Source organism: Daktulosphaira vitifoliae, unplaced genomic scaffold (assembly GCF_025091365.1).
Source record: "Daktulosphaira vitifoliae isolate Bord-2020 unplaced genomic scaffold, ASM2509136v1 Scaffold_5, whole genome shotgun sequence".
NCBI lineage: Eukaryota > Metazoa > Arthropoda > Insecta > Hemiptera > Phylloxeridae > Daktulosphaira > Daktulosphaira vitifoliae.
Window position 1 is genome coordinate 16,431,291 of NW_026099576.1, and position 18,651 is coordinate 16,449,941.

General features: G+C 26.6%; 1 protein-coding gene, 1 non-coding gene and 1 pseudogene across 2 annotated transcripts; 2 read left to right on the top strand and 1 right to left on the bottom strand.

The window, feature by feature from the left end:
* The first annotated feature begins 6,562 nt into the window (after window positions 1-6,562).
* LOC126908735 (5S ribosomal RNA) lies at window positions 6,563-6,683 on the top strand (annotated as a pseudogene).
* Window positions 6,684-7,317: 634 nt separating this feature from the next.
* Window positions 7,318-7,436, bottom strand: LOC126908726 (5S ribosomal RNA). The gene has a single exon (XR_007704825.1). It is a non-coding gene; the product is annotated as a 5S ribosomal RNA (ribosomal RNA).
* A 7,096-nt stretch (window positions 7,437-14,532) lies between these two features.
* LOC126907855 (uncharacterized) lies at window positions 14,533-15,554 on the top strand. Its single transcript, XM_050689502.1, has 2 exons — window positions 14,533-14,926; window positions 15,010-15,554. The coding sequence occupies exon 2, from the start codon at window positions 15,059-15,061 to the stop codon at window positions 15,530-15,532; it is 474 nt and encodes a 157-aa protein (XP_050545459.1). The 5' UTR covers window positions 14,533-14,926; window positions 15,010-15,058; the 3' UTR covers window positions 15,533-15,554.
* The last annotated feature ends 3,097 nt before the right edge of the window (window positions 15,555-18,651 follow it).

Sequence of the window (18,651 nt, forward strand, 5' to 3'; positions counted from 1 at the left end):
TTTTTTATATTTTTAACTTTATAATGCTATAACTTCTCGAAAGATGTATGGATCAATATAATTCTTTTTTTTGTAGATGCATGATGTCTTTACCTATCATTTGGTATATTTTTTTTATAAATCTGACTTTTTACCTGCCTACAGGGGGGGATTCAAAATGACAACTTTTTCACAAAAAATTGACTTTTTCAACTTAAATTTTGAAAGTGTTCCGGAAAGTCTGACACTTTTATATATATCTTAAATTAAAGCTAATGTAATATACTTTATTATGCAAAAAAAAAATTTCGGACTTTATTTTGTCTTCATGGTCAAAATAGCTACTGAATGCTATTATTGTGTGAAAATTCTCGATTTTATTTTTTACATTTTTAACTTTATAATGATACGAACTAGCAGATCATGTTGCTTTTGATATAATCCACCAATTTTTTTAAGTTAAACACTATCTAAAGATTTGCATCGAAGCGTTTTTTTTTATAGTGATTTTAATCACTGTCAGATATAATAATACTTGATCTAACTATGCCACGTCACCACTGTGCCGCGATCCCACTGTGCTTGGTTTTTTTTACTAAAATGTGCCGTAACTATTTTACATTGCATTCCATTATTTTTCTCAATTTTTATTCTTTGATATTTTATTTATCAGTAGTTAAACATTATATAATATTAAATAATTGTTATTCCCCTTACAAATATGTACTTATCACTTGTAATCTAACATTTAATACATTTTTCTTTGTTATTAATAAAGTAACAAAGATGTTTAGTCCATTTAATTTATTTTAGTATCATCACTACTATTAGTTAGTAAAAATAATTTATTCATTTATTTTATGCTGTAACTTGTGTATCATCACTACTATTAGTTAGTAAAAATATTTTATTCATTTATTTTAAAATTATACCTAGTCTAAATTTTAATGAGGAAATCTTTATCGCTTCTCAAACGCACATAATAAATTGTCTTTTATCGTGTACACAGGTTTTTTCTAATATTTAAAATAGAAGTGAAAAATTATTCACTGAAGTATAGACAAATAATAATAGTGTAGTGTTAATAATAATAGCTAGTTTAATGACGAATTCTATCATCAGTGGCACGTACTCCTATATATTTTAACTGAACTAATTAAATGTTATAATAATAGGCACTAATAAAAAGAGTCAAAAAAGATTTTACGTCCGAAATTTGGAATCGCTCTTCTTTCCTCTCAAAAAAAAAAAAAAATTAAGGGCTCAAACCAGTTATATAACTGGAGTTGTTTTAGTTCAAAGCCTCCTTCCTTACCTTTATGTACCTATTTTATCAAAAGTCTGATACGTTTCGAGGACCTTTATTGTAATAATTATTCGTTAATAGACACTAATCAATTATAACGCTATTTTAATATATTAATTAGTGATAAGGGTTATATTTTTCCATCAGATAATATATTGCTATGGTATTCATCTAATTCGAAATTTCATAATTTTATAATCGATTTCGCGAATAATCGATATTTGGAGCAAATTTCATTCGGAGCAATCAATTAATTGTCCTGTTCGAAGTATTCATCGTCGTAGTAAAATCCAAATTTTTTTAACCGGGTATTCGTAGTAATTGTTGTCGGAGTAAATGTATTCGGAGGATTATTTTACAGTGTCGGAGTATATAAATGTCGGAGCATTATCAGTTCGTGGCAATCTCCGTAACCCGTATTACTCTATTGAGTAATTAATTTTTAGAATTAATTACGTGTACGCTCGTCTTTAACGGTTGTTATAATCTAATAATAGTTATTATTAGTATTTTCATTTCTATTTTCTACTACGACCTTTAAAATAATAAAATGTGTTTTTTTTATTATATTTAATTTGGCAATTTTTTATACCTATAAATAGCGGTATAATATTTAAGGTCATACCTTCACCTAGTATACAAAAGCCGACACTAGTGGTAATAAAAGTAAATATCAAGTATTATTGATAGGTAAACGTCCAAAAGTTATTATTAATCAGTTATTTTCAATTAGACCTGTTAACTATCTATTTAAGCTATTTAAGTATGTATTTTGCCAATTGAAAAATAAAGATGATCCCTATAAATTTTATATTTCCTATTCCCTTGTTTATATCCTGATTTAAAGTTTTATGATTTATAAGTGTAATATATGAATATATATTTAAAATAGAGATGAGTCCTTCGCGAACGAACGGGTTGCATTGAACGGATTAAAATAGTGAACGAAATGATTCAGATCGCCGAATCGTAGTGATCCGGTCCCCCAAATACCTAATTTTTTTACGTATAAATCACACTGAAACGATTCGATCGCTTACCAAATATTAATGATAACATATTCATATGTCATTTGTTTATACGTCTCATCCCTGATCCGAATCGCGAATCGAGAACCGTAAAAGAACCAAAACTATACTGAATGTTCGATTCAATTGATTTAAAATATCTTTTAGATCGCGAACGGGTCTTTGAACAGGATCTTCTAGTTGACCTGATTTGAATGAATCGGATTACTTAGATAAACCATAATTCACATCTCTAATTTATAATATAAATAAAGGGAAATGATGTTATTTAAAAAAAAATGATGTCGAATGAAAGAGGGATATAAATATTATTTTTCATAAAAAAATTGTATTGATCCATATACTTTTCAATAAGTTATAGCATTATTGAGTTGAAAATGTAATAAATAAAAGCAAGAATTTTCACACAAAAATAGCATTTTCATTGTAAAGACAAAATAAAATCAGAAATTTTTTTTTCCCATAATAAAGTATATTATATAAACTTTATTTTAGGTATATTTAAAAGTGTCTGTATTTCCGGAACATTTTACAAAAGTTAATTTTTTGTGAAAATGTTGTCATTTTGAATTCTCCCCGTGGGCAGGTAAGGATTAAATTTATAAAAAAAATATATCAAATGGTAGGAAAAGACATTATGCATCTATAAAAAAAAAAATATATTCATATAATCATAGTTGAAAAAGTTATGGCAGTTTTAAGTAAAAAATATTTTGAAAATTAGCGATTTTTAAATTTATAATGTTTTTGGAGATTTCTCCCATTTATGGGGAACGAGGGAAATTTTCTCAATTTTCGAGGGTGAAGTCTTCGACTAGATACGATTTCAGATTTTATGACGTATCGTTGAAAGAAATCATTTCGGTGAGAGCTGAGAAAAAGTAGTAACAGACACAAAAAAAACACATCATAGTAAAATTAATAAATTCTCAGCTTCGCTTCAAAGCTATAAAATTGAAATTTTTTTCAATATTTTATTTACTTTGTGAGTAATCGAGTTGTTTACGATAAATCAATCACCTGTATATAATTCAAGTCGAATTAAATATAAATATATGTATTTTTTTTTAATTCGTATTTAGAATATTGATTTTCAGAAACACATTTATAACTTTAGATAACCTTGAAGTTGAACAATTTGTCTTGTCTCCTTGTCTTTTATGTACAAAGTCAACCACATTTAAAAAACTAGTTATTTTTGTTTTAAAATTCTCGATTTTATATTTTTAAAGTTTCAATTTTTACTTCAAAATAACTTCAAAAATAAAGAGCGTACACTCAAAAAAAGATAATCCACCCCATTTTTGAAGATCTTCAACCCCTTCGAGGCACGTGAAGGGGTTGACTTATTGTACTCAAATTTTACCAGTTTCATTTTTTCAGTAAACCTAACGAAATTTTGAGTCCATGACTCTTAATTTCTTAAAAAAAAATTTTTCTTCTATAACTAAGGACCACCCTAGTACACATACACAAGTACGTGGTGTAGACCCACTCGAGTTATATTTTCCTCCAATTTATTAAAAAATATAGTTTAAAAACTAAAAAAACACGATTTTTAATTATATCGAACTAAAAAGTTAAAAATAATTTTTAAAATAAGCATAAAACAATAATGAACAAAAATACTAATATTATTGTGAAAAAAACGTCGGGCGCTAAATATACGAATCATATGGCATAAAGTGCTTTATTCCAAAAGCTACACGATCTCCTATTTCCTTATTTATATTTTGATTAAGATAAAGTATGTCGAATAAAAAAGGGATATAAATATTATTTCTCATAAAAAATTGTGTATATTCATACACTTTTTAATGAGTTATAGCATTATAAAGTTAAAAATTAAAAAAATAAAATTGAGAATTTTCACATAAAAATAGCAATTGGTAGTCATTTTCCCCATGAAGACAAAGTCAAGTCCGAAATTTTTTTTTTTTTAATAAAGTATATTACATTAGTTTTAAATTATAATATATATAAAAGTGTCATTTTTAAAAAAGTTATGGCAGTTTAAAGTAAAAAAAATTGAAAAACTTTCGAAAATTAGCGATTTTTAAATTAGTAATTTTTTTGTAGGTTTCGCCTATTTACAGGGAACGAGGGAAATTTTTTTAAATTTTGAAGGTAATGTCTTTGATTAGATACAATTTGTGATCTTTTGATATATCGTTGAAAGAAATCCGTTCGGTGAGAGCAGAAAAAAAGTTGTAACAGACACGAAAAAAAAAAAAACACATCATAGTAAAACCAATACTTTTTCAGCTTCGCATCGAAGCTAAAAATATATATCAAATGATAGGTAATATATTAACCAATCAATAGTCTAAATACAAATTTAAAAAAAATATTTATATTTATATTTAATTCAATTTGAACTATATACAGGTGATCGATTTATTGTAAACTACTCGATAGTAAATAAAATATTGAAAAAAAATTCAATTTTATAGCTTTGAAGCGAAGCTGAGAATTTATTAATTAACACGCTTATATTAGTTTCACTTGTATGTATGTTTGTACATACATGTATGTTTGTTTATCAAAATCAGTTCAGTGAGAACTGAAAATATATTACATAAGCTTTAATTTAAGATATATATAAAAGTGTCAGTCTTTCCGGAACATTTTCAAAAGTTAAGTTGAAAAAGTACTACTTTCTATACGCATTTTAAAAGGTTTGCACCCCCCCTGTATAAAGGAAAAAGGTCCGATTTAAAAAAAAAGTATGTCGAATGAAAAAGGTATATATAAAGTTTTTATTGTTAAAGAATAGACTTGATTCATGCAATTTTAAAAAGTTATAGCATCATAATGTTAAAAAATGTAAAATATAATATCAAGAATTTTTTTAAAAAAATAGCATATTTTTGCATTGGTAGTCATTTTCACAATTGAAGACAAGTCCAGAGGTCAAATTTTTTTTTTTCAAATTAAAGTATATTACATTAGCTTTAATTTAAGATATATATAAAAGTGTCAGACTTTCCGGAACACTTTCAAAATTTAAGTTGAAAAAGTCAATTTTTTGTGAAAAAGTTGTCATTTTGAATCCCCCCCTGTAGGCAGGTAAAAAGTCAGATTTATAAAAAAAATATACCAAATGATAGGTAAAGACATCAAGCATCTATCAAAAAAAATTATATTGATATGTTCATTTTTTAAAAAGTTACGGCAATTTTTAGTAAAAAAAATTGAAAAAATTAGCGATTTTTAAATTTGTAATTTTTTTGGAGATTTCCCCCATTTACGGGGAATGAGGGAAATTTTTTCAATTTTTGAGGGTAATGTCTTTGACTAAATACGATTTGTGATCTTTTGACATATTGTTCATCAAAATCGGTTCAGTGAGAACTGAGAACAAGTGTTAAAACCATGAAAAAAACACAGTATAGTAAAATGAATGCGAAGAGCTTCTCAGTTTCGCATTGAAGCTAAAAAATATAGGCGTTCATTAAAACCTAAAAAAAACGTAATTTTACAAAAAAATAATATATAACCTTATTTTTTGTTCATATTGAGTTCTATAAAAATTGTTCTATGTGTTTTTGGCGAAACTTCAAAAATAAAGAGCATATACTCAAAAAAATATAATCCACCCCATTTTTGAATAACTTCAACCCCTTTGAGGCATGTGAAGGGGTTGACTTATTGTACTCAAATTTTACCAGTTTCATTTTTTCAGTAAACCTAACGAAATTTTATTAAACTAAAAAATGTCTATTAAACGGTACAATGATGTTATGGGAGACAGAGATATGGGCACTTGCAAATGTGATCGTATCATCCTTCAAATCATTAGAATATAATTTTGGGTGCGATAGGGGTAAGTAGAAGCAATTTGGTGGATAAGTATTTGTCAGGTTTTTTATCTAAAAGTCTGAAATATAATTAGGAACTATATTCCCCCACAGACATAGTTCTCAAGCTACAGACATGTTCATGAGGGTTAGATGCATAGTTTTTATATTTTTAATATAATATATCGAAGTATTAATTTCAAACATTTTTCTTCATCATCGAAATTAATTATTTTAATTGCTGTTAGCTTTATTTAAAATTAGAAAAAACGTGTTTGAAAATATACATTAATTAATTAAATAATTAGATCTTAATAACCATTTAATACTTTTTAACGTGTAAAACATGTGACGTGCAATCATTTAATTTTCAATTTATATTAAGTAGATGAATGAATAAACATTAATATTTCATAATTTTAAATATGTTACAAAACATACCCTTCAACGCCAATGACAAAACCACGTTGAATACACCAGTTATCGTCCGATCACTGAAGTTAATCAACGTCGGGCGTAGTTAGTACACTTGGATGGGTGACCGCTTGGGAACACTACTTGCCGTTGGCAATTTGTTTTAGTTCTTTTTTTACTTTTTGCTTATATTTCTTAACTTAAAAATGGTTTAAATATAATTTTTACCGAAATATTCATTATTATATGTATTATGATATAATTTTATTGCTCGAATTTTTATTGAATCACAAAAATTTGTAAATCATAGAGGAATTTGGAGTAAAGTATATAATCTATCGTAATTAAAAAAAAACAATTCAACTGTCTGGTGAAATTAATTTTACTATAATTACGATTTTTATAGAATGCATATGCTGTTGGCATTTTCGTAAAACATGATTCTCATTTTATTTTAGATTCACCCTTCTAAAAAGACTTACAAGCACTATATATGATATAATTAAGTACACCAGGAAGTTGAATTTGTTTGTTAATTAGGATTATTTGGAGTACTTGGATGGGCGACTGCTTGGAACAATTATTAGTTAAATGTATATACGATCTCAATTTTTATTAAATCATAATAATAAAAATACGAAAGCCAGAAAGGAAATTAGTGTATAGTAATAGTATATTCTAATATTATAAAAAAACATTTAAACATTATGTATGATGAAATTAAATTCATCATACTAAATCTAAGTCTTTTAAGAAGTGTAGAAAGAGTTCCATTTTTTGAAAAAAAATGTGCTATCGACACGCAGTGTTCCCAAGAGGTCACCCATCCCAGTACTAACTACGCCCGACGTTGCTTAACTTCAGTGAACGGACGAGAACTGGTGTATTCAACGTGGTATGGTCGTTAGCGATATCTGAATACTTTAATATCGAATTTTTATTGTATTACTTACGTGATGTATTAATCGTCTCCTTATGAAAAACTTTTATATTGCTAATGTATTTATTATAAATTTATTATAACAATATATAATTTACATTGCATATTATTACATAAATTTGTTGATAAGCAATGAATTTTTTGAATTGCGTTACAAAGTATTTTCTTTTAATATCTAAACATTTGAAAAATATTGATTTGTTATTTTAAAATTTCTCATATGATTATTTGAAATCGTATTAACTTTGTATAATATTTTAAACGTATAGGTAATATACGTTAAATATAAATATAGTTACATTTTAAATAGTGTAACTCTTATCAATAAATGCAAATTTCTTTAAGTATTAAGTAATCCATAGACTAATTACTTTCGTTGTTGGTGTTTTTTTCATGAATATTTTTTAATTTTTAAACAAATGGACTAGTTTTAAATTATTTTTTCCTTTTTTTATGTTTATTAATAACTGAATCCTTATAATGAATTGAAAACTATTTTTTTAAATATTATTTTCACTGATCGGACGAGAACTGATGTATTCAACGTGGTACGGTTGTATAGTACACAATGCCTTAAGCAAAGATCTAGTTGACCAATTGTTACAAACATCGTTGATTATATTACATCGCGTAACAGCTGATCTCCAGCCTCTTGCTTCATTCCCTCTTTGCCTACCTAGCGCGGCAACTCGATGACCTCCGTGTCAATTTTCATCCGTGTACAATTCATTGTAGTAAGTCATTTGTTTTATGTGTCATCTTTTCATTTTTGTAGCAAGCGCTTTCGCTTGAATGGTAGATTGTTCGGCCATTGTACGACGTTATTCTTTTATTTGTTTATTGTACCCTTGTGCTCAAAGTGTTCGTGCCCTTGCACGCCACTAGTGATTAGGCCTAAATATCTTTAAATTATCACTAAATATCTTCATTGCCAAGTCATTTTTTCGCCGTCTGTCATTACATGCCTGGATTTACACTCTGACTCGTCATATTCAGATGTTCGACACCATTATTACAAAATCACATACAGTCCACTCATCACTCTCAACAACTTCATCTATTCAGCTGAGTTTATATTATTTTTAATGCTATTTATTGTTTGTTTTAATTGAAATTAACTATTTTGTTTTATGCCGCTTCGCCAGCCATTATTATTTAAGGGCCCCCGTTATTCCATAAATTTAAGATACTCTCTGAAGAATTTATTATATATGTGGTTATTTTTATTTAATTATTGTCTACTCTCGTTGCTTATTGGATATACAGTTAGCCGCCATCCCACAGGTGACCCATTCCCGCTTCAATAATAGCGATTATTATTATTTACGATTATTATTATATAGCGATTATTATACTGGCTTAAGGTAAAACGGCATTCTAGTGCGGTGTACAAATAGCCGTCTTACGGTCTAGCTGCATCGTACAAAACAATAGTCGTTGGCGATTGGAGAGTAGATTTCTAATGAATTTGTATTGTATTACATACGTGATGTATTTATCGTCTACCCATGAAAAACTTCTATACTGTTTTGGGATACATGTGTTATTTTTTATAAATTTGTTTTATTTTTAAATTATCTATATTAAAGTTTATATATATTTACACATACATATGTAAAAATATTATAAAATTACATATTTATATTTCATATTATAAAATAACACGTATAATAATGTTTAAATCTCTTAAAAAGCGTTAAAAGTTTTTTTATTTAATATCGGAATATTAGAAGAACATTTTAAAATTTTAAAATAAATGGACTATTTTTAAATTATTTCTTTCTTTTTTGATATGCTTATTCAATACATGAATATTATTTTTTTAAATATTGAGACATAAAATAATAATTGAAAACAAATACAAATTCATTTAAAACAAATTAAATAATTATTTGAAAATATAATTAATAAATTTGAAGAAATGTGTGTGTTAGGGATGTAGAAAAAAACATTTTTTTTTGAAAATTTAAATATTAAATAAAATAATATGTTGAGCAAAAAAGAAAGAAAAATTATCTATTTCATTATATGTATTAATAATAATGATATTTAAAGTCTTATCAGTTTTATGATAAAATGACCACGTCTACCATGAATATCAATGGCACTCAAAGCAAAATAATACTTATAACCTGGTATCTAACCAAAAAGTTTTGCATTGGATTTGAAGATGATCCAATATTATTTACGTGAATCCAGTAGGGAGAGTTTTGATAAAGATTACTCCAATAAAATAGTTCATAATAACAAATGTCCTCATGACGTTTTTTTAATTCTATTTCCCATTGAAGCATCAAGAGCATTTTATTCTTTTTTATATTAAGGCTTATAGGCACTGGTGGGATTTTATTCCGGTCAGGCTCGTTTTCAACAGGCAACGGTGGCGGATACCTTAGATTTGTTCTTCCCATAGATGGAAAGTATGTGTTGTGTTCAAATACTAGCGGTTCTGGAACAAATGCATTTTACCACCCCATCGAGTTTTTTCAATTTTTTTTTTTTTTAAATGTGTATTTTTCAATGCTTAANACGCACTTTTTTCAAAACTATCGTCCATAAAAAATATGCCAATTCCTAAAGATGATGATTTGTTTGCAAATAATTTGAAAAAATCATTAGATAAATCATTTAAGGATTTGAGTAATTCTGCAAAAAATTCATGTTCTTATGAAAACATTATTAATCGCATAAATTCATATTTAAAAGAATACTATGATTATAAATTAGCTAATGCAGATTATAAGGAAAGCTTTGCAGAATGTATGATTGCTAGTGACCGATTCGAGCCCCTTCGGGACTCTCATGGGATGGGGGCTCACGCCCCCAAACCCCCAGAGGATAGAAGTCAAGCCCAAACCCAACCTATTTAAACCCATTCGACTGAAATTTCAGTGACCCAACAAGTATAAAACCTTGATGTTAAAATGGTGATATAATATTGAAAAATTTTAATTTTAAAGAATAACCACAATTGTTAAATGACTAACACTTGTAAACGGAACAATGACGCACAAATCAACGCAACAAGCTTATCTCAACTGAATACCGCGATTACAGTCGTGTTGAGATTACCATAAACAATGATATTCTATAAAACATGGTATCATGTATTTCTGTTACCAACTGTCTAATATAAAAATGCATCATTATAATTTAAATAATGCAAAAAATTGTACATTTAGTTAGAATGGAAACTGATACTGTATGTAAATTGTATGTAAGCGATATCGATACAGCAATGGTTTGAAATGCGTCCCCGAAGTAAATTTTTTTTTAGCATCTTAAATTTACTATTCCGCGGTAACTACATCATCGAGAATACTTTTTATAATTAATTAATGAAAATTATCAAAAAAAAACAGCAGTATATAACAAAATTTGTATATGATTATTGAAATCTTTGAAAGCTCATAACTTTTAAACTAGACTTCGCCGACAAAAATTTTTTATATATTCTTAGTCGGTATGAAAAACTAAATTGATTTAAAAAAAAAAATTTGAAAAATCTCGATTGGGTGGTAAAATGCATTTAAGCCGCGGTTCTTCAAAATACAGAGCGGATACACTTTTTGATCGTTCTTTTTGTGATTTAGATATTTCGCCATTCTATTAATTTTTGGCCGTATAACTGGACAAGATCGAATTATGTATGATATATGATCGTATGAACAGGAAGACGCAGTGTTAGTTTTACAAGTGTTAACCTGAATATTGGGTGTCAAAGGAACTTTAACTTGAGATTCATCCAACTTAAAAACCTAACTGTCTAATTTTTTTGTTGACATATGTTTACATATAATGGACTTTGTGTAAACCAAAAGACCCACGTCTATCGTGTTCATCTACAGCTCTTATGGCGAAATGATACGTATAGCCATACTTGACGTTATCTATTTCATAACCCATAGGTAATGAATAATATTCAATCATACATTTGTCTCTTTTCAATATAAAATTTTGAAACTAATTATTATAGCATACGAAGAATTTATATTTAAACCCAAGACAAAGTGACAATTGTTACTTTATTGTGCGCAGTGAATTTTGAGGTGGGCGGTGTTTTTTTCCAAATCGGCTTGGTCAACATTGATTGCGCAATAGGCAACGATGGCGGGTACCTGGAGTTTGTTTTTCCCATAGATGGAAAGTATGATCTGTTCTCAAATCGTCGTGGTACTTCAGAATCACTCACGAATTCCATTTCTACAAAAATATTATTAATTTAATGAAATATTGCCAAAAAACTGTTGATTATTTAATAATAAGTTATGTAATCATATAAACAAAACTTCAAATAAATATGTGATAATAAATATGTGAATGCATCTACTGTTATTTGCCTATGAATTTAAACNATAAATATGTGATAATAAATATGTGAATGCATCTACTGTTATTTGCCTATGAATATAAATACTTGTAAAATGTTCTTATTTTTTTATTTAATTCCTAACGCAAAACGATTTTTTAATGGGAAAGTATATTAATATTATTCATTTAATATTATATTAAAAGATCAAAATTTTTAAAAAATTGTATGCATAGAAAAACACTATGTTTTTGGAACATTATCGCCAATGAACAATCCGAATTAAGGGTAAAGTGATGAACATGCCGTGACCAACAAGCTTATCTAGTGGGACCCTTATTCTCGTATTTTACTAGTCTAGTCATGATTTTTCACAGATTTGAACAAAATTGGTTAGTAACTAGTGTTTGGATTACTTAATACTTGTAATACTTTGAATCTAGTGATAAAATTTGTTATAATTTTTGTAATATGAAATATTTTTGAATAATTATTTGAATTTTGTAATAAAATAATTAATTATAATTTAATGTGATTTCAATTGAAAAAAAATAATTGATGTCTTAATACTATACTGCCGTGCTAAGCGAAAACAGGATAACTCCAGTCAACATGATTTTTCAGGAACACAAAAAAACATATTTAACAGTAAATCAAGATACCCTTTTTTCCCAATGTATGAACATAAGTCAAAAGACGGTAACTCCATTATTTTTTATGTGATATACCAAGTTTTTGCTTAGTATTTGGATTTACTGTGTTTTCGCTTACAAAACATCAAATATATTGAACTTTCCGTATATTTTCTTATATTATATTTCAATTTTAGATTGGTTTTAATAGGAAATATGTTATTTTTACATCAAAAATCAGTGTAAAACCACTAAATTTACCTATAGAAACAAAAAAAAATTTTTTTTTTAATTTTGGAGTTATCCTGTTTTTGTTTTGCACGGCAGTATAAAGAATAGTTTTCATTTTATGATACGAATTCATTTTTTAATTTACATATTAAAAAAAGAAGAGATAATTTCAAAAATAGTCCATTAGATTAAAAATTTATCAATGTTCATCAAACCATTTTGTAATTTATTATAAATATAAGATAAATTTATAAAATTGCTAAAAATATATGCCAACTATGATATTTCCAAACAGGCGCCCATCCAAGTACTAACTACTATTGACTTTGCTTAACTTCAGTGATCGGACGAGAAGTAGTGTATTCATCGTGGTTTGGTCGTTGGCGATGTATTAATCGTCTCCTTATGAAAAACTTTTATACTGCTAATGTATTTATTATAAATTTATTATAACAATATATAATTTACATTGCATATTATTACATACATTTTTTTTTGTAAGTAATGATTTCCTTGAATTGCGTTACAGTGTATTTTCTTTTAATATCTGAATATTAGAAAAACATTGATTTTTGTTAAAAACATTGAAGTGTGATATATTCAACATAATATTCATATCAGCAGTTTTCATCATTATTGTGAGTAAAGAATAAATAAAAACCCAGATTGGTGGGTCATCGCATAGTTAACAAGTATGTATTAGAATAATATAAAATATATAAAAAATAATTTTTAACCCTAACAACGTTTTAGAAACGTCGCAAGTAGGTATTTTGAGACAATCAGACTGTCTAAGACTCATTCTATAACCGTCTTTTGACCAAATTAAGACAAACTTGGGACGTCGTAGAATCTTCCTAATGTCACGTCTCAGGTCTGTCCATGCGTGACCTGTTTAGGATGATTTATAAATATACAAATAAATGTATATATAATAGCATAATTATATGTAACTAAAAAAATTCAAAATGGAAATTTTAAAATTATTATTCTGAGAAATATTGAGTGGACAATGATATAAGAATCATTCTGTATTAGAAGATCCCTAGTAAACAAAGAATTATAAAGCTGATTTTATTAAAATATCAATACATTAAAAATGATTAATGTATTGATGGTATGGGAAAAATAAAGATAAAATTATTGTAATATCACTATGCATAATGTATACCATATATTCTCTACTAATACATAAAGTATACTTTCAAAATTAAAAGTATATACGACAAAGATAAAAGTGTAAATAAATTTATCTAATACCTTATTTTATAATATTTAATAATTATATAATAATTGTATAATAATAATAATAATAATATTATTAAATTAATTAAAAAAAAAAGTTTCTCAATGAAATAGTCAATAGTTATCGAATGTCACAATTTAAAAATGGTACTACAGTAATAAATAGTTTAAAGTAATACAAAATTAAATAAAACATATCAAAAGAAAATTAATACATGAAGTTAAACATAATAGTAATTTACAATTTGCAAGATTTGTTTTTGCTTAAACACAAAAAGGTACAATATTTAATATATATTCCTCTGATATATTTATACGTTTTCATTAAAAACAATAATGTCGATGTTCTTGTAACGTATTAGAGATGAAAAAATACTTAATAAATAATATACTAAGTAGTAATAAGTATAATATTTGAATTTCAAACTTTATAATTTTATTTTTGTTAAATTTTTATAATACTTCATTGTTTAACAAAGCGAATTAGAATGATTTATGTTATAAAAAACGTATTTTAAAATGAATATTTTAAAATTTAAGTAAATATATTGACATATAAATAAAAAAATGTCTTCATAAATCATTTATATTCTTACTTAAATAACTAAAAACAATTAAAAAATGGCATTACACTATACATAGATCTCAGTACACGTTTTGTGTGTTAGTGTTCATTAGTTTTGATTTATAAAAATTGATACTATTTATTTAAACTTTTATATTGTTAAATATGAATTTTCTAAACTGTTTTATATTAATCGTTATTTTAATTCAATCACTACTGTCAAATTTTGTATTAACCAATTTAAACGAATATCAAAAAATTCAACGTCTTAATGAAATACTTGCGAATGTGGACATACGGGATAAATTCAAGAATATAAAAGTTATACATGGAGATCTAAGATTACCAGTTGATAAAATCTTTGATAGTAACGACAATATAAATATACATCAGAATAATACACAATTTGTTGAAATGCCTGTTGAATTACTTTCGTCAACATATTTGCATGTTAATTTAAGCAATTATAAAAAAAAGGTAGAGTTAATTTTTAAATTTGTAAAATGTAAATGTTGGGAAATAATTAAGTTCTGTAATCGATTTTTGCTATACATAAATAGTGGTTATGAATTAATCTGTGAAGATGAAATAAAAACACAAGATAGAACAATGACCTTACAAATAAAGAATTTGCTTATAAGAAAAATCAATGAATATAAAGAATTAGCACGTAGACTTCGGTTGTATGTATTGTTTTTTAAAAGTTTATTCCCTGATGGTAAAGATATTGTAAGTTCCACTGACGCACTTTTTTCAAAACTATCGTCCATAAAAAATATGCCAATTCCTAAAGATGATGATTTGTTTGCAAATAATTTGAAAAAATCATTAGATAAATCATTTAAGGATTTGAGTAATTCTGCAAAAAATTCATGTTCTTATGAAAACATTATTAATCGCATAAATTCATATTTAAAAGAATACTATGATTATAAATTAGCTAATGCAGATTATAAGGAAAGCTTTGCAGAATGTATGATTGCTATCTTTGACGAATATGTAAAACAAACTTATGATTTATTTACACTGTTGACATTAAATAAAGTAACTATTGATACACAATATTCAATTACCAATTATTAATGTTTATAAAACATATATGAAACTTNAAGTAAAATTAAAACTATATTAAAAATATTATTAATTTAAAAAAACTAAAAAATATTAAAAATATTAAACTCAAAAGCCACAAAAAAATTAATGAAAAGTCGCGGATACGTATTTCGGAAACAATGTTACCATTATCAACGCTAAACACATACTGACACCCCGACTAGAAAAAACTCCCTTATATACCCCTAGTGACCTTATCACCTAGTGACGTCATCACTAAGTAATATTATCACATTTTGCCAGTTTACACAAGTTTAATAATGAATTTTTCAGTGTGCCAAGATCCCACAATTAATTAAATTGTTTTTATTTTTAAACATTTCTATTGCTTCTCTGATGTTAAGTTCTTTGTAATTATTTACGTTTTTAATTAGTTTTATGGTTTTAATGGAGTGATTATGTGTCAATAAATGTTATGTTATATATATTTTACCTATCATTTGATATATATATATATTTTAAATATTTGACCCTTTACCTGTCCGCAGGGAGGGATTCAAAATGAAAACTTTTTCAAATAAAATTTACTTTTTCAATTTAACTTTATAAAAGTGTTCCAAAAATACTTACACTTATATATATTAGGGTGGTCCTTATTTTTCGACTTAGGAAATTCCTTGGTCTCACCCCCCAAATTTATTTATATACATGTAAAAACGAACCAAAAAAAATTTCACTTCAATCAGACAAGTTTAACTCGTGCCTACTCGAGGTTGAAAATTGGACAAAAGGGGTAGTCTTCTAGTGTTTTGTACGTAACTCGGAAATGAACGATCATAGAAATAAATTATAGAATATAAATTGTTGACAATGTTATGGACTATAAATTTAATCTTTACACATTTTTTTTAAACTCATTAACTTTTTAAAGTGTTCCGAAAATACAGACAATTTTAAATATACCTTAAATTAAAGCTTATATAAGAATACTTCATTATGGAAAAAAAAAACTTCGGATTTTATTTTGTCTTTACGATGAAAATAGTCACCAAATGCTATTTTTGTGTGAAAATTCTTGATTTTATTTATTACATTTTCAACTTTATAATGCTATAACTTTTTGAAAAGTGTAAGGATCAACACAATTTTTTTTTGTAGATACTTGATGTCTTTACCTATCATTTGATATATTTTTTTTCTAAATTTGACCCTTTATCTGCCCACAGGAGGGGATTTAAAATGACAACTTTTTCACAAAAAATAAAATTTTTCAACTTACCTTTTAAATTGTTCCGGAAGGTCTGACACTTTTATAAATATCTTAAATTAATGCTAATATAATATACTTTAATTTAAAAAAAAAAAATTTGATCTTTGGATTTGTCTTCATGGCGAAAATGGCTACCGAATGCTATTTTCGTGTGAAAATTCTCGATTTTATTTTTAATATTATATTTAACTTTATAATGCTATAACTTATTGAAAAGTGTATGGATCCACACAATTTTTTTATGAGAAATATTTTTTAATAAACCCTTTTTCATTCGACATACTTTATCTTCATCAAGATATTAATAAGGAACCAACAGATTATGTAGCTTTTGGAATAAAACACCATTTTTTTTTTTTAATTAAACACTGTCTAAAGATTTGCATCGAAGCGTTTTTTTTTTATAGTGATTTTAATCACTGTCAAATATCATTATACTTGATCCAACTATACCACGGCACCACTGTGCCCGACCCCCCTGAGCTGGGTTTTTTTAAAAGAACACCATTTCCCTTTATATACAGGGTGATTCATTAAGGATAAGACACTCGTTTACTCAGTAGCTATTGAAAATTTTAAATTTTTGGTAAGGAAAATATTGTTTGATTCAAAAAACACTACAATAATATGTAGTAAAAACATGATATTTTTCATCCCTTCAAGGTTAAAAAACATTAACTTGAGTTTTTTTAAATGAGAACACATATTTTGAATTTAATAACATTTTTGAGTTTTTAATTTAATAGTAAATGGCATTTGAATTTTTAATATAACTTTATTCGTTTATTAAATATAAACATTTAAAGTTTCAAATTTTTGAGTTAATATACATGTATAATACAGTAGGGATTAAAATTACAGATAGCTAATTGTTTTTTTATGACATCGATATTAGCAGGTACAAAGCATTGTTATTATCAATGGTAGTAAGGCACATTGTTGTGAGTTTATAAATACACTAACTGACAATAAAGAATGTATATCTATTTTTTTTTTTTTTTATTAAGAAAATATTACAATCTGTATACATAATACAATAAGTAAAAATGACTGAACAATGTGTTACAACGCATGAATATCGTGCATGAAGAAGGAGCCCATTGACACCACTTCAAAATAAAAGAATAATAATTAAAATTGTGAAACTAAATTTGTGCTAAAGTGAGTTAGAGAAGGTCTTTAGCCCAGTTTCTTTTGAGTCGACGTAATGGGTTAATAGGGTTAGAGGGATTATGGAGATTAGATATTAGAGGGTTAGGATGGTTTTGTGTGTCACTGTGGAATTTTTTAAAATAGCAAGAAGCAAGTTCAGGAAGTGTTAGAATTTTTAGGTCTTTGTGGAGAGTTTGGTTACTAACATACCACGGTGCTCCTGTTATAATTCTTAGGTTAATTGATTGAAAGGATTGAAGGATAGAGATATTTGATTTTTTCGCGGATCCCCAAATTTGAATACCGTAGGTCATGGCTGGGCGTATGATTTGTTTGTATATTAGTAGTTTTATATTAAGTGGCATATTAGAACGGAGAAGATGTCTCAGAGAATGGAGACGTAGGTTTAATGATTTTCGTTTGTTTTTTATGTGGTAGGCCCAATTTAGTTTTTTGTCTAAATGGATGCCTAAATATTTAGTGTAATCATGTTGAGGAATTATGTTGTTATTTATCGATAAAGGAGGGCCATTGGTGGAACGGAGAGTAAATGATACGTGGGAGGATTTTCCTTCATTAATTTTTATTCTCCATAATTTGAACCAAGTTTGGAGTTTGTTGAGATGATCTTGGAGTGATTTTGTTGCAGAATTAGAGTCAGGATTGGAGGATAGTATGGCAGTGTCGTCTGCAAATGTAGCGAGATGTGTATTATTTGAGTGTGGAA

Bases quoted from the DNA above. Each gene is read 5' to 3' on its own strand.
- LOC126907855 (XM_050689502.1), top strand. From the start codon at position 15,059: ATGACCTTACAAATAAAGAATTTGCTTATAAGAAAAATCAATGAATAT.